Source organism: Sciurus vulgaris (genome assembly GCF_902686455.1).
Source record: "Sciurus vulgaris genome assembly, chromosome: 2".
NCBI lineage: Eukaryota > Metazoa > Chordata > Mammalia > Rodentia > Sciuridae > Sciurus > Sciurus vulgaris.
The window spans coordinates 44,567,111-44,593,669 of NC_136462.1; the positions used below are offsets into that span (position 1 = coordinate 44,567,111).

Below are 26,559 nucleotides of genomic sequence, written 5' to 3' on the forward strand. Positions count from 1 at the left end.
ATAGGTAAGCATGTAAGCACATCTTAAAATCAGGAAAAAACTACCTGCCCTCCAAGATAAAAAAAAAAAAAAAAAAAAAAAACACAGACCAAAAAAAAAAAAAAAAAGAAAATAACCAGGATATTCTGTCTTGTTCTGCTCTTTCCAACATATAAAACTTAAAGAATTTCCTATTACTGACTCCCTAATAAAAACAACTTCCAGACTTTTCAATGCTTACACTGAAGCTGTACCAGGCCTTCTGTGGATGTAAGAAAGGTGGTGTTTTTCTATCTTCAACTGACTTCTGTACACTTAAGTCACCTTGGAAATTGAGAAAAAACTGTTTCCTATAAATAACTTTGCTGTTTTTACTTTAGCAAGCCAATGCTTCTAAATACGCTGTCTTGAAACATCTTTGTAAGTATAATTCTTTTCTTAATGTTTCTGCTAAATTTTTTATCAATTTACTCATATTTAGTTACTAACCAACAATTTCCCATATAAGAGCCACAATACAACCTTTAAGATAAAACATTTGTTAAGTAAAACTATACCCTGTAAATAAATACAGTGACAAAGGGAAATAAAGAATTTTAAGTAGACTCAGATATAAGGAATATTTTGAGAACAAGTATTAAAAATTGGAATTAATGCTATATTCTCTTGAATAATTCAATTTGATTTTAAGTTTTTTCCCCAAAACATACCTGAATTTCTGCAGAAATCGTTTTAATCCACTCATCTACTATCTTTTTGATCCTAATTTTCTCTGACATTTCTCTAAAAAAGAGAAAAAGGAATTTTCTTAAATTAGTGCTTAATGCCCTGAAACAGGATCTGAATCAAATATAATTCTTAACTAGTTCTGAATATAATTCTTAACTAGCCCAATATCTTTCATCTGAAAAGGAAAAACTAATGGTATTCAGTTTTCGCCAAATGTCTAAAGGATAAATGTTTGAAGAGAAGCAAAGATGATGTGTATCAATGATAGAAAAAAAAGGAAAATTTCCATCAGTAAAAAGTAGTACTACCATGTACATATCCAAATTCCAATGTTATAATAAGTTCTACATCTTCAAAGGCATTAAGGAACTACTTCTAAATATCAAAACACATTAAGCAAAGGGACATGCTTAGAAAAAAAATATGGAGCAGAACTGGAAGCTTTATAAATATCTTTGGGATGCCAACATCCTGTCTCACCTATTAGTGGATAAAGCATTGATAAATGAATACATAGCAGCTCCATCCTTTGCACGAATAATGGCTTCTAGGTTTTCTTCAAGTACTTTTTTGTTGTTTTGTACTCCTCTCAAAATCTTCTCAGCATCTTTCAATACAGATCTTGTTGTATTGACTGTTTGAAGCTTAACAGAATTCTGTGGAAGATCAGCAAGCCTCATCATAATTGGCAAGTCTTTTGGCTTAAAAGAAAAAAGGGGGGGGGGAAGCTACCATGTTAAACTCACGTTGACTACTTTAATCCAAACAAGATCTATTATGACTGTGGGAGCCATAAATTATGCCAACATGTTCTCCAGACTCAATCTGTCAAACTGAAGAGGTACAAGAGAATATGTTGCAACTAATTTTTTTCCCATTTAAGAATACAAATACTGGTGTTAAACAGATATGGGATATCCACAGTAGTGCTAGGCAGTCCAGAGGCCAATGAAAGTTTTATTGCTGAAGACAGCTAGACAAAATAAGAGCAAGTTGGCTCTAGGATGGTAAGGTAGACACTGTGGACTAAATAAACAAGAACAGCTCTCTTTCTCCCTTCCTCCTTCTCCAACAGAAGCTGGAAAGCCAGAAATTGTCACATGGCTCAGTCTGGCAAAAGAGTAGTAAGTAAAAATAATTTGGTGAGGGCCTCTGAAAATAGACTTGGCTGCCATGTTTTTGGATTTTTCAGAGCTTTATCTCATCCTCTTGATTTGTCTTCATAATTTTCTTATTCCTCCATAACTTTTTACCTTGCTAATCATCAATTTTAACACTATTTCCACTTTACCTGGAGCACGTCATTTGTTTCTTTCTTCTTTTGGCCAAGATCATGAAGAACATCATTATACTTCTGCGTAGTCACTTTAGATATGCCTAGATCTTCATAGGAGGGAAATCTTTGAGAAGGCAGAGCTTCAACACTATAGAAGATTAGAAGAAAAGTTTCCCAAATTCTTAGAAATTCCATAAACAATTGATTACATGAAACTTTGATACATTCTTAGGTACACTTTGATAAATTGTGTCCTATCAAAATTGCACCATGTTAATCAGTTCTATGATAAATATATGAAACACAAAAAATCGTAAGAGACAAAATTAATCTTACCAGAAATGTTTAGGTATCACAGGAAAAGAGCAGAAAAGGATTTTATTCTCAAGAAGCTAACATTCAGAAGTATTTCCAGACAGGGGGAGAAAGAATTTTTGAAAAGCCACTCCCCCATAAAAGCGATGAGAACACTAACATCAAAATCAACTTTTTTTCAGAACTCTGAAAACTAAAGAAAGGCTTCCAGCAACCCAAGAATCATTCACGCAAGTAAAAATGGCTGATTCTGAGTAAGATCAGCAAACTTCACAGGATAACTTTAATTCACTACATTATCAGAACTTTTTCCCGAACTCTGTGGTAGTCTTGTAAACCAACGGCCTCACAACAACTAAAAAGGGTGCAACAGGTATGGAGGTCCTTCACTGAATTTGGCTTTCTTTGAACTAACTCAGGAGCTCTGTGAGAAACACTATTTCTAAGGCATTTTCAAAAATAGTAAAAATTATTTAACATCTCAGCTCCCTGAGGTACTGATATCAGTTGAGGCAAACGAGATTGTGGTCAATTAACTTCAAAAAACTGAGTAACGTGACATCCATACTGGAGTCTGAATAAGCTCTACCATATTCCTGGAGATCTGGAAAATAGTGCACATATATGAGGCTATATGTACACCCAGAAAAGACCGGAAAGGTCCAAATCTCTCACATCTGGATGCTTTTGAGGCTCTCTGCAAGCAGGAAATAAAGGCTAAGGCAGATTTATAAGCACACACATACAATCATGGCAAATAAAGAGACTTATTAGTTCTAGGTAAGAAAACTGGTTTCTAATCATTGGCAAACTAAGTTCACAAAATAGAGACTTCAGTGGGTACATATGACAAAGAATACAGACTTTACAGAATTAGTTCAGGAAAGTAACTAAATAACCAGCAGTATGAACAACAATAACCATCAAGAGCAAAACAACTCTGGGAAGCAGAAAAATCTGACTTCTAGGGTTGCCTTACTGTATTATTTAAAATGTCCAGTTTTCAACAAAAGTAATGATATATACAAAGAAATTTTAAAAAAGCACAAACAGGAAAAAGCACAGTCAATAGAAACTGTCCTTAAGAAATCCCAGATATTATACTTGCTAGATACAAACTACAAATCAGCTATTACTAAAGAAATCCATTCAAAAGATTAAAACAAAGTTTAAGAATGAAGTCTTGCCAAAAAGAAAAAAAAAACAGAAATTCTATAACTGAAAATTTCAAATCAACAGAGCCTCAGAAATCTATGGAATACCATCAAGCATACCAACACACATTATTGATACTATTTAATTGCATAAAGAAACGATGGCCCAAGAATCACAGCCAGGACAGGAGTCCTCTATTATTTCTCCTTTGCTAGCAAAGCAATAAAACATCTTTTTCCTTTTTCTCATTAAAAAAGGAAGAAAGGAAAAAAGAAAGAAAGAAAAGAAACAAATGATGGCCAAAATATTCCAAGTATAATGAAAATTAATCTACTCATATAAAAAGCTCAACAAACTTCAAGCAGGATAAACTCAAAGATATCCATACTTGAATACATCACAGGCAAACTGTCCAAAATCCCAAGCAAAGAGAAAATCTTAAAAGCATCAAAAGAAAAGTGACTCATCATATTACAAAAGATTCCCCAAAAGATTAACCTGACTTCTAATCAGTTTTATCTGATAAGAGTCCAGAGGAAGTGAGATGACACATTTGAAGTGCTGAAAGAAAATAAAAAATGTCAATGCTGAAAGAAATGTCAAATGCTGAAATAAAAAATGTCAATTCTATACCTAACAAAATTATCCTTCAAAAGTGAAGGAGGTGGGCTGGGGAGATAGCTCAGTTGGTAGAGTGCTTGCCTCACAAACACAAGACCCTGGTTCAATCCCCAGCACTGGAAAAAAAAAAAAAAAAAGTGAAGGAGGGGCTGGGGTTGTGGCTCACTGGTAGAGTTACTCAAAACAACATCGAACATCATTCTCATAGCTGTCCTCATTTCTTCTATACGCCCAACCCATTTCTCCCCACCCTACCATGTTCTAGAAAAAGAGGACAATATGTTAGCATCAGAAAATAGTAACTAAATTGAAGATAATTTTTAAAAATAACAATTTATTAATATTCTTAAATAAGTTTCACAAATATGAACAAAATTATTTCTAGTTTAGCTTTCATTCTAGTTTCTTATTTTTACCTGTCTTTTTTCTCAAGATTCCATCCCATTTTTGGCCCAGTTAGTGACGTTATGTCTAATGATTCACTTTTTCTTATCGAAGAATCATTATTATTCAAAATTTGTTCCAATAGTGTTACATTTCCTATAATAGAAAAAATACAGTATCATTTTCCAAATATTAATTCATTTCTCCTTTATATAACAGCTCACATGTTTGTAGTCTGGCCTAAATCAGCTTCTATGACTACTTAATTCACTTCACAATTGCTATGGTTTTAATGCGTCCCCCAAATTTCATGCATTAGATACTTAATCCTCAAAGTTGTATGTTAGTAACCTTTGAGAGCTGGGAACTTTGGGAGGCCATTGGGTCATGAGGTTTCTGTCCTCATGAATGGGTTAATTCATTCATGTATTAATGGGTTACCAGGTTTTCAAGGGAGTGAGTTCACTATAAAACCAAGGTCTCTTTGGCTAGCGTGCTTTCTTGCCATGTGAACCCCTCCACCATGTCATAAACCAGCAGGAAGGTTCTCACCAGGGATCAAGCATATATAAGCACCATGCTCTTGGACTTTCAGAACCACGAGCTAAATAAACCTCTTTTCTTTAATTACTCAATATATAGGGATTTATTATAGCAACAGAAAACAGATTAAGACAAAAGAATAGACTATAAATATATTCACCAAGTAAAACTAAATAATTATACCTTATACAAACTACTCTGGTAAGAATATGAATTATATTAGTAAGAATATTGAATTTATCTCTGTCACAGAGACAACTAGCATTATCACAAAACTCCAGAAACTATTGAACTATTTTGTAAATTAGTAAAAAGGAGGTTCGTTTCCTTACAATTAACTGGATATTCCCATTAGCCTTGTTTTTAGCAAGACTACATAATAAATTTTTTTTTGTTTTTTTTTATGGTGAGATTGGTTTCTTTAATAGATATTTATTATCTTCTAAATTCTTGAAACTTGCCTAAGGTACAACTTGAATGCACTTAAAGGATTCCAAGAATAAAAGCCTATGGCTTAATATTTTCACTTACTTTTACTAGAAGGACTACATTTTAAGGCTCTGTAGCACACTACTATTTCAGGTCACTTATAAAAGTTCTTGTTTTCTATTAAAATAGTTCAAATATTAGCACTTTTTCCAGCGAAATATGGTGACAAATATTAACTTCCCTGAGTTTTATTATTGAAATTCACACCTAAAAACAATATAAGGAAACACATTCTAAAAGTGATCAGTCTCACCTTCCACAAAGCATTATATTTCATTTATTAATAATAAAAATTGTTCATTAAAAGTTTACATAATAACCTGTAGGAGATAGTAAAAATAACTATAAATGTATATTTTTAACTTCTACAAAAAATTTAAAGAAGATTGATTTGCCAAGGAAGTATCATTTACAGAAAAACATTGAAAATAGAGATACCAATTTAGTTATTGGGCACACATAGAATTCCAAATCATGAGTGACAAAATTTGAGGACAATTTCCTTACTTGAAATAGGTCTAGTAAAGGTGGGTGTAACTATAATTGTTTTCTTACCTCTATGACCTAACATTTCCATGTTTTCTTTTTCTTCTATGGGATTTTCCTTCTTCGACATTTCATCGTTTCTTGAAACAGGTACAGGAGCAAACCTGCGAGGAGCTGGCGTCTCCAAAGGAGATTTCTGTTCATCAAAATCCATATCTTCGACCTCTATAAGAGGTGCTTTAATAGAAAATAAAGAAAATAAGAAATTTAACTTGCTTCTTAAAATTTAAAAATTATAGGGTATTATTTTTCCCTGTACATTAAAGATAAAACCAAAAGTATATAGGATATACAAATTAACAAATATGTAGAAATAACTTAATTCTTACCAGGAATCAAAAGAAATAAAGACTAAATATTTTAAACTAAATCTAGTAAACAAGAATCAATATAATAACATTCAATACTATTGAAGTTGGGTGAAAATGTATAGGCTAGACACTCCTCATGATAATGAAAATGATAAACATGTAGCAATATACCACCTAAGTAACCTTACTCTTGGGAATTTATCATAAGAAAAAAACGTAAAAAAGAAAGAAAATGTTAAATATGTGATGATATTCATTACTGTATTTATTTATCAAGAAAAAAACAACTAAAAGCTGCCTAATTGTTCAACATTGGGGTAACAGTCAAGTCAAATATACTATCATTTAGTTATTAAATTTTAAAATTATAGGATGTGGGTGTAGCTCAGTGGTAGAGCACTTGTCTAGTATGCATGAAACCCTGGGTTCAAACCCCAGTACTGAGAAAAAAAAAATTAAACTGATGAAAATAATTATATAAAACACAGGAAAGCCAGGAGCAGTGGTAAATGCCTGTAATCCAGTGGCTTGGGAGGCTGAGGCAGGAGGATTGCAAGTTCAAAGCCAGCCTCAGCAATGATGAGGGGCTAAGCAACTCAGTGAGATCCTGTCTCTAAATAAAATACAAAATAGGGTTGAGGATATAGCTCAGAGATAGAGCACCCTTGGGTTCAGTCCCCAATACCCAAAGGAAAAAAAGAAAGAAAGAAAATACTTGCAATATACTAATAAAAAAGAAATACAGATCCTTTTCAGTTCACAGGTATGATGTTTGGGTTTTCATGGTGCTATATCAGATGTCCCTCCCTATAAACCTTGTTATGATGTCAGAACATACCTATCCTATGTGGAAGAAAAAAAGAAAAAATACAAAACTGTATTTATGCTATAATTACAACTACCTAAAAATGACATACATTCATTAAAGAACATAGGAAAATAAAAAGTTTAATTTGTTGAATTTTTAATGAACTTATTTTTTCTTTTATTTCTGTTATAACTAATAAAAACACTGAAACAAATTCAGTATGTAATCAATAAAACAGTCATTTTTTTTTCCATTAAACTCAAGTCTACAAAAACAAAATTATGAGCAAGTAATTCTCTAATTATACCGAATAAGTATACTAGGAAAGAAGTGTCCCCTCACACAGAAGGATCATGGCTGAGTGACACTGAAATCCAAGCTCTGGCCCGTGCTCTGGCCCTTGCTCTCATATCCTAACTCTTAAGGTGGAGAACCTTGAGCAGACAAGTCATAACCTTTCTATGCTTCATTTTCCTCTTTTTACAACTTAAAAATTGACTCAGACTACTCACAACAGTTTTGTAAGGACTGCTCATTTGCAAAATAAACTTACCCTATGAGTAAACAAGTGTTCAATGACTGTGATACAACAATGTTGTAACAAATAAAATATTAGAAATACATAGACCTATACATCATTAAAGGGAGAGTCCCTTGATTTTCATTAATTTTATGCAAATACCAATAATTTGGAAACATGTATTCATTTATTTTAAATTCCAAAGGTTTAACAAATATTTCTTTGTTATTATACTTTTTAATTCTATAAACATATTTGTATTAGTAACTGAAATATTTAGAAAATACAGTAGTCTTCGTTATTCTTGGGGAGATATGTTCCAAGACACTAGCGAATGCCTGAAACCAAAGATAATGCCAAACCTTATATTTACTATATTTTCCCTGTACACACAAACAGTAAAGTTTAAATACACTGGAAAAAGGGATCCTTCTCATGTCTTGGCAGAACTGAGCCAGACAGCATGAGATTTCATCATGCTACTCAAAACAACATGCAATTTAAAACTTGTAAATGGTTTATTTCTGAATTTTCCATTTAATATTTTCAGGCCACAGGTGACTGTGGATAACTGAAACTTCAACAAGCAAAACCACAAATAAGGGGGGACTACAATAGCTTGTAATTATACTCAAATTATACTCAGGTGGGTTTTTTCCTGATAGAACCAAGAAAAATAGTAAATATGCAATTTGTCAGAGAATTGGAGAATTTTACTAAATTTACTAAAATTTTTCTAAATTTCTAAGGGTTTATGACAACTTATAAGGGTTATTAATTTAAAAAGTCATAAATTAGGACATGATTCATAATTTGCACAAGTTGAAAAATAAAATAAAGTTTACTTGATCTACAAAAAGAATTTTATAAAACGAAGACTCAAATTTTGTAAGAATCCCACTACTTAGTAAATAAGTTTCAGTTTACACAGCACAAAGAAAATTCTTACATTTTTAATTCATAAGGAACTAAATATTTTTACCTTGTTTGGAAGTAAATGTGTGATGTGAAGACAGGTTGCTGCTGTGAGGACGAGGAAGAGGATGTTCTGGTTTCACAGAACACTTTTCCATTGCTCTGGAAGGGAGCATGCTACCAGGCTGAAAATTATTAGTCTTTAGTGCAGCACTAATAAAATGAGTCTAGAAGAAATAAAATATTAATTTCAAATATAATTTAAGAGTCTGATGATAAAGTGTATTGAGATTTATTACTGAACTTGTAAACAATTTTATTACATTTACTAAACAATGAAAATATATAGCTTACACAGCAACTATCACTGCAGTGTTAACAGAGATGCCATGGAAGGAGGCAGTAAAGGGTTAAGTCTGACTACTCTGTGCCTTTAATCATTTTCTTTAACCTTTCTAATCTTAGTGTCTTCCTTTCTACATCAGAAAGGGCATAGAATCCTGGCAACAGCCTAAAAGAAGACCAAGAAGGAAAAGCCCTAACTCTATATCTCTACTTTCACCAAATAATTTAAAACCAAAACATTTCCTCTTTTAAATCCTGTAGTGCAAGACTTCATTTGAAGTAAAGGTTTGAAAATCATTGATAATAAGCACTCAAATAAAAGCCATGCTTATGCTTAGTAGCAGCAATAGTGTATGCATTTTTATATATAATGGGAATTAAAGTGACAACATTGTTTACAGCACTGTTACTTTAAATATCTGAAATGTATATGTTAACTAATGAAACTGATTCCAAAGGAGTTTTAAGTCAGATCAATAAAAGCTAAAACAATCATCATTTTATAGAATTCCTAAAAGTAGGATGAGTTCCCTCTAAATAAATGAGATGGGACAAACAATTTTAATTTCATTTAAGCAATTATTGAACGATTAATATACCTACTATGTCACCAAAACTTGACCTTTCTCTGTAAGTACAAGTTTTATACATAAGACAACTAAATTAGTAGATTCCATCCTTCCAAAATCAGTGTCAATAAATTATGAATTTAGTTATGGAAGAATGCTGGGGTGGGAAAAAGGGACAGTGGAAGGATAGATGGACTTGATAAATAAAAGATGTCTGGAAACATCACAATGAATCCCATTAATTTGTAGAATTAATATGTAATAGTAATTATAAAAAATTAAATTTTAAAAATTAATCTTAAAAATTACAGCACTTTAATCTTCACTTTGTGGTAATATATTAAGATATAATTAACTTATTTTTGTACTTTCTTCTAAATGTTGTAACAATATAATTTTTAAAGTTCTTAAAACTGTGCATTAACCAGGGGTAAAAAAAAAAAAAAAGTAATATACAATGGCATTCATTGTTTAAAAAAAAATTTTGAGGGTTGAACAGTATTCCAAGACTTAGAAATTCCAAACTAAATAAGTAACTATGCTACCAGCTCTTTATGAAGACAACTCTTCATTTTGCAATAAGCCAGTGCCTCATATTCAAAAAATATTAAAAATTGTCTTTCTTTTAATTAGATACAGAAGCAAATATGTACAGCTGGTTTTTTTCATACAAGATTGCACATCAGAATCAGAGTTTTCCATGATTCCCAAGTACCACCTCAGACCTGCTCTCTCAGAATCTGAGCGGTTCAAGCATGTGTACTTTTATAAAGCTCTCCAAGTGATTATGATGCACATTCTCAGGCTAAGAACGGCTTATATAAACAAATACTGCTTTAAAACAAAACTGCTTTAAAAATGGTATGAACAGTCAGGCATGGTGGTGTATGCCTATAATCCCAGTTATTTGGAAGGTTAAGGATCACAAGTTCCAAGTGAGCCTCAGCAACTTAGTGAGGTGGCTCTGAGCAACATACCAAGACCCTATCTCAAAATAAAAAAGAATAAAAATGGCTGGGGATATGGCTCAGTGGTAAAGTACCCCTGAGTTCAATCACCACTACCAAAAAAAAAAATGTGTGAACAAAAATATCACAAAAGGAGGAAAAAACAACTAAGGAGAGGTCTCTCACAGAGCTGTGACACTTCAATCTAGAGAACACACATAGACTGGTCCACCTAGGAAGCACATCCTGATTTAAGAACTAAAACTGATACAATCTAATGAGCTATTACAATTAGCAATGAAAAATAACTTGGACATGCAAGTGAAAAAAATCATGGAATATGTACCGGCTTTCTTATAGATACCTGAATATCTATTTGCTGTTGTTGTAATTTTTCAAGATGCTTAATGTGCTGCTCCATAAATATATTCATTTGCTTCTCATGATCATGACAATGTGATTTCTCTTGTTTACTCTGAATGGTTGCTTGCTGCTCTGTAACACGTTGTAAGTGTTTATCGGTCTCCTGTAACTTATTAAGTAATTCTGTGACAGAATTAACTTTGGCTTCCAAATCACTCTGCACCTAAAATGATAAAAATTATGAAATAATTTTTTTTAATTACAGAAAGATACTAAAATATATTCAAAGACTAAGAAGGTTATTTATAGTAATGGTATTAAGAAATTGTCAAAGTAGTCTTTACTCACTAAATATCTGATGCTTTGATGCCATTATTTTTTGTGTCACAGAAGTAAAAGGCAGAAAAAGAAAAAGGAAAGAAAAAAGAGAAAAGAAAGAGAGGGAGGGAAAGGAGAAAGAGGGAGGGAGGGAAAGGAAGGAAGGAAGGAGTCAGTGAGGAAGAGAGGAAGGAAAAAAGGAAAGAAAGAAGTAAAAAGTAGGAGGTAGCAATCCTTAGATCCATGTTTCCTCCCATTTAAAAAAATTCCCCCATAGACATTTATAATGCCAAAAATAAGAAATACTTAAGTGGAAATTAAAGAGACAGAGTCTGTCTACAAAGAGTCTACAAAGTCCTGGATTCACTAGCACCATTGGAGCAATGAAAGGGTCATTTTCATAACTTCGGAGAATACACAACCACACAAAGAAAAATTCTTTCAACTTGAGATCAACCAGAATGTCCTTAGTCTATAGCTGAACATAACCACCTAGAGCATCAGTTCTTGATGGCTATTTTTATAAAACTTCACAAAGCATATTTTGAATATCTGGGGAGACAAATATACCTTTATCAGTGGAGCTGCTGTTGCAATGGCAGCAGCAGTTGCTGCAGCTACAGTTGTAGCAGAATCAATGGCACTGGGTGAAGTTCTGGCCTCCTTTGTAACAGTATCCTCTTCTGTGCCTGCATCTTCTAAAAGATGGACCTTTACTTCCTTAAAAATAGGCATGCTTTGAGCTCTATCAATAAAAAAGGAGTAAAATATATTCAATAAGCTATGCTGAACCAGTTCAAGAAATGCCTGTTAAGTGGTAATCTGCTGAAAGTAGTTTTCTTGATTTTTAAAAATTAAATCATCTGCCAGGTATGGTAGCACACACCTGTAATCCTAGTGACTTGGGAGGCTAAGGCAGGAAGATTACAAATTCAAGACCCTCAGCAACTTAGCAAGACTTCATCTCAAAACAAAAAATAAAAAGGGCTATGGATGTAGCTCAGTGGTAAAGTGCCCCTGGGTCCAAACCCTGGTGCCAAAAAAGAAAAAAAATTAAATTGCATATCAAACAAAGTAATTCTGTTAATGAAATTTATCAAGGTTAAGATAATTCCCTGAAAGCAGTGATGTTACTTAGGACAATAAAGACTTATATATGTAAAAAAGGCAACGTCATAGTTATAAAGATACATATTGAAGAAATATAAACCAAACATAGTGATGCGTTCCTGCAATCCCAGCCACTGAGAGGCTGAGGCAAAAGGATTATAAATTTGAAGCCAATCCCAGCAAATTAGGGAGACCCTCAGGAACTTGGTGAGACTCTGTCTCAAAATTTAAAAAAAAATTTAAAAAGAACAGGGAATGTAGCTCAGTGGTAAAAGTGCCCCTGGGTGTTTAATCCCCAATACTTAAAAAAAAAAAAAAAAGTATAAATTTAAGACATGCAGAAAAACGTTCTAAGAATTTAAATGCTAATTTTACTCCCCAGAGCAAACAACCCAAGAGGGATTGCTGCTGTTTTTAAAGTACTGATAATTTTATTCTTTAAATACTTTCAGAAGAATTGTAACATTAGAGTATGAGTGTATAGCTTAGTGGTAGAGTATGTGGTTAGCATGTGTGAGGTGCCCTGGGTTCAATTTCCAGCACAAAAAAAAAAAAAAAAAAAGGGAAAGAAAAAAGAATTATGACATTATTGATGTATTACTGTTTACCTCCTTTTATCCAGCTTTAATGAAATATAATTAATAAAAATTATAAATATTTACTGTATACATGATATTTTGATATATTTATATATTGTGAAATGATTACCACATGTCTATTACCTCATATAATTATCTTTGTGTGTGGGGGAGGGTGAGAACATAAAAAGACACCCTCCTAGCAATTAATATTATTTTTAACCACAATCATCATATGGTACAATAGAGCTCTAGAACTTATTCATCCTAACTGAAACTGTACCATTTGGTCAACATCTCCCCATTCTCCATCTCTGGCAACCACCAATCTATTCTCTGATTTTGTGAGTTCAGCTCTTTCCAATACCACATGAGAGATTATGTGGTAATTCTTTTTCTGTGCCTGGTTTATTTCATTTAACACAAATCCCCAAAAGCAATTCTTAAAACTGCTGAAAGGAAACTTTCTGAATTTTAGCTCATTTAGATTTAATTAAATATCATCCAATGGGCACCAAAGGCATCACTAAATAGCCTGGATTAAAAATGGATCTAGGGTAATGAAAAAATAAATAAAGGTTTTTTAAAAATGGATCTGGGGGCTGGGGAGATAGCTCAGCTGATAGAGTGCTTGCCTCGCAAGCACAAGGCCCGGAGTTCGATCCCCAGTATCGCAAAAAAAAAAAAAAGATGGATCTAGGGACTGGGGTTGTGGCTCAATGGTACAGCACTTGCCTAGCAAGTGTGAGTCAACAGGTTTGATTATCAACACTACATACAAATAAATTAATTAAATAAAGGTCTATCAACATCTAAAAAAAATTTTTTTTTTTAAAAATGGATCTAAACCAGATGCCATGGTGCACACCTGTAATCCCAGCAATTTTGTAGGCTGAGGAACGAGAACTGCCAAGTTCAAGGCCAGCCTGGGCAACTTTGTGAGACCTTGTACCAAAAAGTAAGTAAATAAGTAAATGAATAAATAAATTAGGGGTGGGGGAAGCAAATAGATACATATTAACTAAATACTAAAAAAAATCTGGTCAGTTATGCTCTATATTTGACCTGGAAGAAAAAAAAAAAAAATGAAAGGAACATGAACAAAATCAAAGAATCCCTAGATAAGTGTAAATAAAATCAACAGGAATATATTCCATCTCCAAAGGCTTTATTCCTTTGCTTGATTTTTAAAGGCAGCTCAAAACTTTTAAACTTACCCCCTCTTTGATATTTCCCCATTTCTACTAAGAGCGTCATTTTCTCTGAGTCTCAAAAATTTGAAGTTACCTTGACTTCTCTTCCTACCAACTCATACTCAACTGAGTCATCAAGTTTGCCAATTATTTCATCACAATTGCATGAAAAGTGTCATAGAATTATAGACTTGGGGGAATCGTATAGGTGGTTCATTCATCCCAATTTTCTAATTTTACACGAAGAAACTGAGGTTCATAGAGGTAATGGGGCACACTTGATGAAAATCAGAGATTTACTAAGTGGCCAGAGATCTTCCCATGACTACAACTTTCTCAGATTAGTACTTCTCCCTTCTTTCTTCTTCTCTACTATAAAATCCATCACTTCTTATCAACCATCTATTTCATTCTTCAGTTTACTTCCTTAAAAATTCCCCACACATCTCCACCCTTCAAAAATCTCAGATATTTCCTTATAAAAAAAATGAATAAGCAAATTTCCTATTCAGCTTTCTATACCCTCCATACTCTGGTCCTGCCCTCCCTTCCTATTTTTACCTCCCTCCTATTGTTATGGTTTAGATGTGGTATCCCCCAAAGGCTCACATGTAAGACAACGCAAGGTTTGAGGAGAAATGATTGGGCGTGAAGCGGGTATAGCCCTAACCTAATCATTAGATTGACCCCCCCCCATGGGATTAACTGAGTGATAACTGAAGATCGGTGGGATGTGGCTGGAGGAAGTGATTCACTAGGGGCATGGCCATGGGGTATATACTTGTTTTTGGCAAGTTGAGTTTCTTTGCTTCATGATCACCAGGAAGCTGATTCCCTCTGCCACACTCTTCCACCATGTTGTTCCTGTCTCACCTGGAGCAGCTGTCTATGGATTGAGACCTCTGAAACGTGACCCTCAAATAAACTCTTCCTCCTCCACAGTTGTGCTGGTCCAGTCATTTAATCACAGCAGTGAAAAAGCTAACTAAAACACCTAAATATACCCCAAACAATCTCTCTCTGGAGTCACACTGCTTACTGACTACACAGAGAACACTATGCCCATAACAGACTCAGTGATTCTTCTCTGCTCTCTCAACCTTCTTCCACCCAACTCATTACTATATCCTTCCTCTTCAGGATGCAACACAAGCCTTACCTTTCTCAATAAGCCTATCTTCATAACACTTTCTTTTGATCTCTCCCTTCATTAAGTATTTTTGCATTTATTGTCTATACCACATAGTGAGGCCTGAAACATAGCCATTCCATTGTTTAAACATCTGTACGGAACAATTTAATAATATACTGAATGCAAAGCTCTTTCCTATCACAATTCTGAAAGGAACATTCACTCCTCTCTCTGTATATACATATTATCTATCAAACTAAGCCATAAACAGGGCTCCTCCTAGGGAGGAGAGACTACTTTCATTAATGAACAGCAATTAACAAAGGGCTAGATAAGCATGGTGCTCAAAAATACTTAATCACTTGAGGGAATATGGGTGCGTGCAAGAGTGTGTGTGTATGTGTGTGTTTGTGTGTGTGTGTCTAATGTCTTATCTACTAAGTTTAATTAGGATATTCCCTGTCGTTTAGTATTCTTGTCTGAAGTCTAAAAGTGACTTACCCTTGACCAACATAACATTCTAAGGCTGGATAGCAGCTTCTATATAGGCTTTTTTTTTTCTTTCTTTTTTCTTTTAAGTTGCTCAGGTTAGCCTCAAACTTGAGATCTTCCTGCCTCAGTCTCCCAAGCAGCTGGAGTTGCAGGGATGTACCACTGTGTCCAGCTCTTTATAGGCTTTTAAACTTTATTTTTTCCCAATTAAATTAGTAAATACTCAACATAGCAAATGTATAAAGAACAGGCAAATGTACATAACCCTCCCATTCAGAAAAAATTATTTCCTCCTAGACTTTTTTTAAGAATTTCTTTATTCCTAAATTCATTGAATAAACCAATACTATACTACCACTGTTCTCACCAAGCTCACCAATAGTTCTTGCTAAATTTAGTGGATATTTTCACTCTTTATCTTTCTTTACTTCTACACACTGATACTACACTACTAGTACTTCTACTACTGCTACTACCATCTATCTACACACCAGTGACTTCTCCATGTGGATTTCTAGCTTGAACCCTTTTGAGAATTTGATATTTATATTCAATTTTCTTGAATGTTTTTTACCTAGATGCTTCATAGATACCTTGAACTCCCACTTATACCCAAAATGAAATTTATTTTCCCAAGGTTTCTTTCCCAAGGATTCCCTTTCTCAAAGTATAACACTATTGATCATGTATCTGCATAAGCCAAAATTTTGTAATTCATTCTTACCACCTTCCTCACCTTCATATCTTATCAATTCTATCTCCAAATCTGTCTACTACTTTTTAACCTAGGATGATTTACACACTCATCCCACCACTCCCAATGCATTTAAAACCTAATCCATTTCTCAAAGAGATCCCTGAAAAGTCCATAGCCAATTGGCTTCCTGGACGACAGCCCAGCCCCCTTCCAATTCATTATTTCATACCACTATCAGAGTGAGTCTTTCAAAAACCATATCTCATCTTTACAACTTTTAAATGATTTGCCATCTCTCTTAAAGTCCAAACTCCTTTAGAAGAATTATTCTTCTTGCACTAGAAAATGTGGACAGACTCTTCGTTTCTCAAAAATTCTAGTCCATTACCTTGCGTTATTTATACTTTTAGAGCACATGACAATATCAAATAGGGCAAGTTCTCCATCGTTCTATTTTTATCACAACTCTACAGTTAAGAATACATAAATATAGGGGTTGGAGATATATAGCTCAGTAGATCTCTAGCCCAGCATGCGTGAGGCCCTGGGTCTGATCCCCAGCATCAAAAACAAAGAATACAAACATATTGAATATGTACAGTTGAAAATAGCTAAGATAAATTTAGAAAATTATTTGTAAAATATTTATAAAATAATTTTTGAAAATTAATTTTGGAAAAATAAACAATGTAAAGACACATAAAAAACATAAACATATATTTTTTCTCTACTGCATGTTCTTCCAAGTAAACATTAAAATTACTTGGCTAAATTCCATCTACCACTTATTCTCAAAAATAAAAATCAATGACTACAGCAAAACCTATAAAATAATTTTAGACAAACTTAGACTTTTATAGTATTTAGTCTTCCCATCCAGAACATGTTAAGTATCTTGATTTATCCCAGCCTTTGTCAGTTCCCTAAGCAAGTTTCAAATGTCCTCACACACATTCTATAGATTTCTAATTATGAATATTTCTAACTTTTTTTGTACTGAATATCTTCTACAATGGTAATTTTGCCTCCTTTTTTCTAATATTCATTCTAATATCCATACCTGATTTCATTTTCTTTTCTAATTGCCACAGTTAGGACTTCCAAATTAAGTGTTAAAAACAAACAACAACAACAACAACAAAAAAAAAAAAAAAAAAAAAAACAATGAAGGCTAGGGATGTGGCTCAGTGGGAGAATGCTTGCCTATCACATGCTTGAGGCCCTGGGTTCCATCCCCAGTTCCACCAAACAAAAAAACAATGAGCACATCACTCTCAATTCTATTAAGCAGGATATTGACTGCTTTCTTCCTATTAAGACTCTGAATCTATTACTCCATTGTTAGTTTTACAGAGGTTTGTGTGCATGGTAAAGTAAGAAATGGGCATGAAATTTTATTAAATGGGATCTACAGCACTTGTCATACATATTTTCTTGTTTGATCCAGTGATATAAATATATTAATGAATCATGAATTATTAGTGAGGCAATGCTTAAGAGTACTGACTCAGAAGCCCAACTGCCTGAGCCTCATTTTTTTAAATATTTTTTTTTTTAGTTGTTGATGGATTTATTTATTTATTTTTATGTAGTGCTGAGAATCAAACCCAGTGCCTCACACATGCTAGGCAAGCACTCACTCACTGAGTTAAATCCCCAGCTCAAACCTCATTTTTAATATGGAAGGAAACATTTTAAGACATGCCAGCCTTTTGTAAAGATTAAAACAGGTAAGCAGGAAGAGACCAATGCAGAGCGCATAATAATTGCTATATTAGAATTAGCTACTACTTCCAGGTATATTGGCATATGCCTATAATCCCACATACCTGGGAAGGTAAGGCAGGAACACTCCAAGTTTAAGGCCAACCAGGGCAAATTATTAAGACCCTATCTCAAAATAAAAATGAAAAGGGGACTGGGGTTGTAGCTCAGTAGTACAGTACTTGCCTAGCACGTGTGAGGCACTGGGTTCAATCCTCAGTACCACATATAAATAAATAAAATAAAGGTATTGTGTCCATCTACAACTAAAAATAGTTTTTAAAAAATTAAAATAAAAGGGCTGAAGATGTAGCTCAGTGGCTGAGCACTTGCCTGGCATTTGTGAGGTCTTGGGTTCAATCCCTAGTATCTTAAAAAAAAATTCAATTATCATTTTTAAAAATTGCTGCATTCCTGAGCCAAACTCTACTTAATCATTGTGTATTGATCTTCTAACACATAAGACATACTCTATTTATAACTTGAGACAATAACACACCAATAAAATTGTATCTTTAGTTATCAGATGAATAGTAGATTTAATTATTTTATTCCAATAATTTTTTTAAAAATTACCATCATATAAAAAATATTTAGGATAAAACTAAATTTTAGGTTTGGGTACTTGGGCTAATTTAGCATCATGAAATGACATGAGTAGCATTCTCTGTACTGGAGCAGAACAGCATAAGTGTAATCTGCTTCTTAATATTTTTCAAGAACTTAAACAAAATCATCACTGTTTTAGGAGGTTATTCTTTAAAGTGTTTCCATTTTTTCTGGCAATTGATCTATTAAAATCTTCTAAGTCTATGATTATTTTTGGTGAATTATTTCATTTTATCTAGAATTTTAAATTTTAGGCATACAACTATACTGTATTATCATTTGTTTCTGCCTCCTCTAAATCTGTCATTCTGTTCTCTTTTTACTTCTTAACTTATTTCTATCATTTTTCTGACCCAAATTTGTCAGGCAGTTGCTTATACTTCTACGCTTCTAAGAACCAGTTAAAAACATTTTACTGTGTTTCTGTTTCTACTTTATTTGATCCATTTTTATCTGGTATAATTGATTTCTTCTCCTTTCCCTGTCTTTTCTCTACTGTTCAAGTTTTGTTTGTTTGTTTGTCTGTTACTGAGGACTAAATGCAGGGATGCTCAACTACTAAGTCACACTTATATCTTATTTTGAGACATAGTCTTGTTAAGTTGCTTAGGGTCTTGTTAAATTGCTGAGGCTGGCATCCAACTTGCGATCCTCCTGCCTTAGCCTTCAAAACGGCTGGGATTACAGGAATGTACCTCCTTGCCCAGCTTCTTCAAGTTTTTTGCCTAGTATGTATGAGGCCATCGCTTTAATTCCCTAGCACCACAAAAGCAATAAATAAATAAAATATCACTCAATTAAAAGACAATATCACTCAAATGCAACATGTGGCCCGTCTTTAGATTCTGATACAAAGAAACGAACCAAAAAAAAAAAAAAAAAAAAAAAGTATGGGTCAATCAGAGAAACTTGACTATTAACTCTATGTCTGATAATATTAAGAAATATCCAATATTATATCTTTGGTATATTAATAGTATAGTATTGTGGTATTGCCTTTTAAAAAAACCAATCTTTTAGAAAATCTAAAATACAGATAAAATGAAATTACTTCTGAGATAGACTTAAAAATAAAACTTGGGTGGGGGGGTGTTAAAAAGGAAACAAAATGCTAATAACTGAAGTTAAACAATGAGAAAATGGTGGTGCATTAAATTATCCTCTCTACTTTTATAATACTAAAACTTTTTAAATAAAACAATATTTTTAAGTCTGTGGCTCTTATTCAACTTAATACAGTGCATAATATTCACAGTCAATGGTTGATTTAATTAAAAGTCTTTGAATAACTATAAAAAGATGGGAGAGAGTAATTTAATAGAGCAAAATCCTATCATATGTGGATGATTATACTCTAAATTTAATAAATCAGAAATAGTAACATAGGCATTTAACTTTGGTTTATGAAATTCTCTCTCAGAAGAGGTAAAAGAATTAAAAGTAGCTGCCTTTTGGGAGCAGGCCTAGTAGTTAAGGAAACAATGGGGCAGAACATGGTGATTTTTCATTAAAAGTTTTTCTACTTGATTTTTTTAAAGCCATGTAACATTACTTACTTTCATTGAAGATTTTTAACAAATAATTAAATGTGTATGCCCTGTTAAAAATAAAAATGTTCCTAATTAGTCTTTTTAACATATATGCCTTAAATTCTACTTCAACTGATATTAATATTGCTACCCCTATTTCTTTTTATTTGCTTTCTCCTCAAAATATCTTTGCTGTATTTTTATTTTCAGCCTGTTTAATAATAAGGTATATCTCCTGAGATATAATTAGATTGTCTTTTAATCCAACAGGAAAGTCACTTCTGTAGCTCTGACTCAGTTATTATTCTTTACATTGCAATTACCTTCTCATAGGCCCTTGACAGTTTATTTCAAAAAATTTTGTCCCTTTATCCTTAACTGGGGAGACAGCTAGTATCAATAGACAGTAGATGTGACCTAAGCCAGACAGTGTGATTTAGGGAGTGTATTTATTCTTCTCAGTAAGAGCCTTCCATGACTCTGGTTTAAGAGTAGAAGACACTTAACCTAAGAATATAACCTCATTCTATCCTTACTGATAAAGATAACAAAAATTGTCTTCACACTAGTAGATATATTCTTGCTTAATGTTCATCGTGAGCTATTGTCAGGGTTGGTTTTGTATTTCATTGGTATTTAAGATAAAAGTTCAGAGAAGGCATCTAGATGGAATAGTCATGGCCTCCCTTCATTCCATCAAGGTGTGAAGTTTGTCTCTTCCTCAGATCTTGGCCAGGAAAAACCTTATTGCTTTTTGACAGTAAATAATAAATATTATGTATAAGGAACTACTTGACCACTGCTACAAGCAGTATCATCATTTGATCAAGAATGCAAGCTCTAAAGGTAGATTGCTTGGTTTAAATGCCAATGACTCTGGGAAAAGTTCAATGTCTCAGTTTCGTCATCCATAAAATGGGGATTCTGTAAAACTGGGATATAAAAGAATCTCTTTCACAGGATTCGTCTTATGTGAGTTCATGTATTCCATAAAATTGGGATTATAATGGAATCTATTTCACAGAATTTTTGAGTATCAAATTCCCCGGATGGGCCACCATTTGTCGTTGGCTCTTTGCGGTTCCAAAATCCATGGATATTTGTCACCGCTTGCAGCAACAACTTGCACGGGTTTTATGGATGGTGGAGTGGAAACTGAGGCACTTCTATCTTTCTCTTTAGTGCACTGCTTTCTTGCTTGCTTGTTTATTTATAGAGGATAGAGGAAATGAGGTTTACTTGCTTTGAGAGGAGAGAGAGAGAGACTTTGCTTAGAGACTTTGAGAGAAGGACAGGCTTTGCTTAGAGGAAGAGAGACTTGCTACGCCTCACTTAAGGTCTGCTGCTTACTGGTGCGTCCTGCATTCTGTGAACTAAGGGTGTGTCTACCTAAGGTGTCCTAGTGATGCGTCTCAGTTCTCCGTTCTGTGATCTGCCTTCCACCACTATCCCTACTAGCTGCTGCCGCGCGTGTCTAGCTGCTTCCGTGTGTGAGTCTTCTACTGCTTTTCTGCTAATGGTGGCTGTGTCTCTGTCTTGCTCTGCCTAAGCTTATATCACCTCCAGGAGGCGGAGAGCAGGGCCACGCCTCTTACATAAAGATTAGGCGAGACACCAAGTGCTGGAGAACACATGAGCATACATTGTATGCGTGGACGATAAAATCACCTAAGCGTGCTTATGTCAATTAACCTCCTCGCTGCCAATGTGATCAACATGGCACAGCCCCCAACATCAAATGAGTTAGTATAATAAAATACATACAACAGAACCTCTTCTGTAACAATAACTAATAGCTATTGAGTACTTTATATGTTCCCAAAACTATGAGAAATGCTCATATATATCATCACACAATACAAAATGTAGTGAAAAGTCTTTCTATATCCAAAATATAAAGGAAGTTGATTTTAAACACAAAACATAGTACAACTATTTTCTGTAAATGAAACTTACTTTTGCTTTAAAACTGTTCTTAGAGCATCCTTCTGTCCCATGGTGTACTGAGAAATAAAGATGTCATTTGCTGCAAAATTAAGATAACAAAAACTTTCAGATTCCTGAAAATTCATTAAATTTTAATAAGCTCCTGAAAACACCTTGCTTTTCTTTTTGCTTTTCTTCTTCTTCCCCCCCCCCTTTTTTTTTTTTTTTTTTTTTTTTTTTTTTGTGGTACTGGGGATTGAATACAGAGGCCATCTACCACTAAGGCACACCCCAAGCCTTATTATTTTTATTTTGAGACAGGATCTCATTAAGTTGCCTAGGCTGGCCTCACGCTTGCTATCTTCCTGCCTCAGCCTCCTGAGTTGCTGGGATTACAGGGATGTTTTTAAACTAAAAGAATGTTTAGGGGCTGGTATTATAGCTCGGTGGTAAAGTGCTTGCCTAGCATGTGTGAGGTGTTAGGTTTGATTCTCAGTACCACATATCAATAAATAAAATTAAGGTCCATTGACAACTTTAAAAAAAAGAAAAAGAATGTTTAGGTGTTGTGGCTCAGTGGTAGATGCGCTTACATGGCATGCGTGAGGCACTGGGTTCTATCCTCAGCACCACATAAAAATGAATAAATAAAGGTATTATGTCCATCTACAACTAAAAAAATTATTTAAAAAACTTATTAAGTGGTTGAATGAATACCTGAAATCAATTCTACCTTTAAAAATAAAATATTGACACCTGGAGACAGACAGTGATGACGACTGCACAACAATGTAAATGTACTTAATGACACAAACTATACATTTAAAAATGGTTAAAATGGAAAATTTATGCATATTTTACCACAATAAGAAATGTCAATTTTATTCTTTTACCTTTATGTCTGTTGCTCTCTTCTGTTTTATCCACAGGTAACCTCGGCACTACAACATCTTTAGAAAAATCCTTTGGGATATAAGGGGGAAAAGTGAGAGACTAAATAAACTTTATGATTTATTCCTTATCAATACCATGTACTAACTGTGTGATTACTGTCCTCTGGGAGAGCAAGACTGTGTGTTTTGTGTATTTCATTCCCAGCACTACATAATGCTTAGGTACCTTAAAGCTACTCAAGGATTTGTTCAGTGAGTAAATAATGTGCTGTCAGGTGAGTGAATAAATGAACAAACAAGCAAATGTGGGACTGAGATCCAGACTCAATTCACTTGTAGCAAATTATTTAACATCTCAGTTGTTTCAGCTCAAATGTGAATATCTGACTCATGGTGAAAGTAGATAAGGATGATCAATGACTGGCACAACATCACAAATTTAATCGCAGCCCTCTGTCACTGAGCTCTTAATGTAGCCTCGGAAGGTTTCTCTGTGTAGGTGAAACCAACTGGCAAATAGCTTTCTGCTGATGTGTGCAATCCTAGACTTCATCTCTAGGATTGTAATAAGTCCTAAAACACAATGACTTTTACAGTACTAGATTCATTCATTGTTGCCCTTCACCCCTTTTTTTTCCCTGCTAAGTCAGAAAGGAGAAAGGAAAAATATTATATAAGGAAACTGTTCAAGGCTATCCACTGATAACAGGTGTGAACTTTCTAAAAAATAAACAATGAGGCTAACAATGCAGTAGACATATTTAATATCTCAGACACATTCAAGTTCCAATTGAAGTATATAAAACATTTCTCTTCACGTGATAAATAAAAACAAGGCATGTTGCTAATTGAACATAATTTAAGAACACATAATTTGACAACATTGAAAATTTTAACATGACTAACATAATTAAGAACTCTTGCTTACACTTTCTGATACAGTGGAATTTTCTAATGGAGGCTTGTGATGATTTCTAGTAGAAGTTATATCCGAAGAACCTAACAAAACAAAGGAATCAATTTGAGTGTTTTTAAAATCAGTATCTTCCCTATGTACATGTATGATTACATGAATGGTGTGAATCTACATCATGTACAACCATAGAAGTGAAAAATTGTATCCCATTTGTGTACAATGAATCAAAGTGCAGCCTGTAAAAATAAAAAATAATAAAATAAAATTAGTATCTTACCTATAATTATAGGCATGATTCAAGAACTATAAGCTCCATATTTGTCAGATACTTTAGATGAAAATATAATTAAGAAAATCTATTTAAATCAATCCCAATGAAGGTTTTTACAGCTGATATTTGGGGAAATAAGGGTGTGTAGGGACAATAGAGATAAGTATAAAATGTTTTAAAATACATCAGTTCAACCTGGGCATGGAGGCACAGGCCTATAAACCCAGCAACTCTGAAGGCTGAGGTAGGAGAATCCAACAGTTCAAAGCCAGCCTCAGCAACTTAGCAAGGCCCTCAAAACTCAGTGAGGCCCTCAAAATACAATTTTAAAAAGGTCTGGGGATATGGCTCAGTGATTAGGACCAAGTTCAATCCCCAACACCAAAAAAAAAAAAAAAAAAAAAATCAGTTTACTATTGGATATGGGCAAACTATGAGATTTACCAAGATATAAAAGTCTGATTTAACAGGAGGCCTGTTATGGTGTCACTGCTGTACCTCCAAAAATTCAGCATTTTAAAAGCGTTTTGAAGGGCTGGGGACATAGCTCAGTGGTAGATTGCTTGCCTGGGATCCCCCTGTTGCAAAAATAAAAATAAAAGTACTTTGGTTTTTTGGCACATACATTTTTTTCTTTCTTTCTTTCTTTTTTGGCAGTCCTGGGAATTGAACTTAGGGACACTCGACCTCTAATCTACATCCTGAGTCCTTTTTATTATTTTGACACAGGGTCTTGCTAAATTGTCTAGCCTGGTTCAAACTTGCCATCTTCAGGCCTCAGCCTTCTGAGAGGTTGGGATTACAGGTGTATGCCACTGCACCTAGCTTATATTCATTAATTTTATCCTTACAATAAGCAGTATAGGGGCTGGGGATATAAAAACCAGTTGTAGAGTGCTTGCCTCACAAGCACTAGTCCCTGGGTTCAATCCCCAGCAACACACACACACACACACACACACACAGCAGTATAATTTATAGAAGTGGGTAAAAGCATAAAGTTTTCATTCTCTGATCTTCACACATGATAAATGAATTGGAACAAAGACTAAAGTTGTGTTTTATACTACGCTAGAGTGCATAGCACTACAGAGAAGTTGGTAAAGAGCACTTGGGGGGAAAATTAAGTACATTGTACAAGTTAAGCATGTCCATCATAGGTGTGAACAAGAATAATGTGCAAAAATCACACAAAGAAAAAGCACAATAGGAAATGTTAAGGTATCATTTATCAAATCCATTCATTTTGTGGACTCTCGGTGTCTGGCCATTTTCCCAGGAAACAGGGTCCGTTTTTAAACATTTGTATAAACCAGACATATCCTACACTTGTAAATTTAAACATTAAGAATTCCCTAAACTTTGATGCACAAAAAAACAAAATGAAAATAAGGACTAAGATTTACAAAAAAGAAAACTGGCTGAAAAACTACAGTATACCGAATAACATACCATGCAATGTTCCATTCAAGTTAGTCCCCATTCGAACAGGAAGACGTTTATTTGCAGACAACACTGGAGGAACATAGGGCAACTCATCTTTCCGCAAAGCCAAATTGTCTCCCTGATTTGGTTTCTCACGAAGTCTCCTCGCTGGCATTTTAACCCTTTTTTTCTTTTCCAGGCTAACCTCAGAGCTTTTCATATTGTTAGCAACAAATCTAGTCCCACAATTCTGAATGGAAGAACTTTCTTCTGGGTTCATAGGACTTCTGAATAAAATTTCCACCTCTTTGAGGATCGAGGGAATAGAAGAAGGGGGAAGGGAGGAGTTAAAAAAAGAACGTGAATTCCAAAAGTAATTATGAAATATGCAGTCATTAACTTAAAAAAATTAAAATGTCTAAGGAGAATACTCACAAAGCTGGAATTTAACTTTTGGTACTTAACCAGAACCAGAGACGACTAGGTCCTATTTACCCATAAATCTAATAATGTACCAAGCCAATGAATCTGAAAGGGGGGTGACAACAGAATGGCCACAGGGCAACAACAAAGTTAATGCCCTCCCCAACCTGAGGGCTGGAGGTGCAACACCAAACAGATGTGGAAGTGGGGTAAGATCTGTTCAAGAGGGAGTCGACCAGGTAAAATCGAAATGCTGGTTTGTTTGTTTTTAATCACCCAAATAAGATTAAAACCTTTCTTCACCTACAGAGTCTTACACACGCTTCCAGATGCAATCGCTGGACGCACAAATTCACTCCGCGTCTCCAGAAGACCGGGCAACCGCGCAGTCAGTGGTCTAATCTGACAACAGCCTGTGGTGCCCGCGGGTCAACACCCACTTCCCTTTAAGCCCACCCTTGAGACACA

At 34.2% G+C, this 26,559-nt stretch overlaps 1 protein-coding gene across 11 annotated transcripts in view; it reads right to left on the bottom strand.

The window, feature by feature from the left end:
- Positions 1 to 26,533, bottom strand: part of KIAA0586 — a 136,657-nt gene extending 110,124 nt beyond the window's left edge. For 5 of the 11 annotated variants that reach the window (XM_079125787.1, XM_079125788.1, XM_079125786.1 and 2 more), the window contains exons 1-13: positions 26,399 to 26,533; positions 25,696 to 25,974; positions 23,985 to 24,055; positions 23,057 to 23,126; positions 22,194 to 22,263; positions 11,704 to 11,878; positions 10,817 to 11,038; positions 8,659 to 8,818; positions 6,047 to 6,214; positions 4,492 to 4,615; positions 2,000 to 2,132; positions 1,189 to 1,409; positions 690 to 762 (exon numbers count right to left, since the gene is read on the bottom strand). In XM_079125787.1, the coding sequence (XP_078981913.1) occupies positions 690 to 762; positions 1,189 to 1,409; positions 2,000 to 2,132; positions 4,492 to 4,615; positions 6,047 to 6,214; positions 8,659 to 8,818; positions 10,817 to 11,038; positions 11,704 to 11,878; positions 22,194 to 22,263; positions 23,057 to 23,126; positions 23,985 to 24,055; positions 25,696 to 25,948 (1,740 nt within the window). In that variant the 5' untranslated portion in view covers positions 25,949 to 25,974; positions 26,399 to 26,533. Of the gene's footprint in view, positions 1 to 689; positions 763 to 1,188; positions 1,410 to 1,999; positions 2,133 to 4,491; positions 4,616 to 6,046; positions 6,215 to 8,658; positions 8,819 to 10,816; positions 11,039 to 11,703; positions 11,879 to 22,193; positions 22,264 to 23,056; positions 23,127 to 23,984; positions 24,056 to 25,695; positions 25,975 to 26,103; positions 26,359 to 26,394 lie in introns of those variants that run through there. The other 6 variants (XM_079125785.1, XM_079125782.1, XM_079125783.1 and 3 more) reach the window with 6 other exon arrangements.
- Between the last annotated feature and the right edge of the window lie 26 nt (positions 26,534 to 26,559).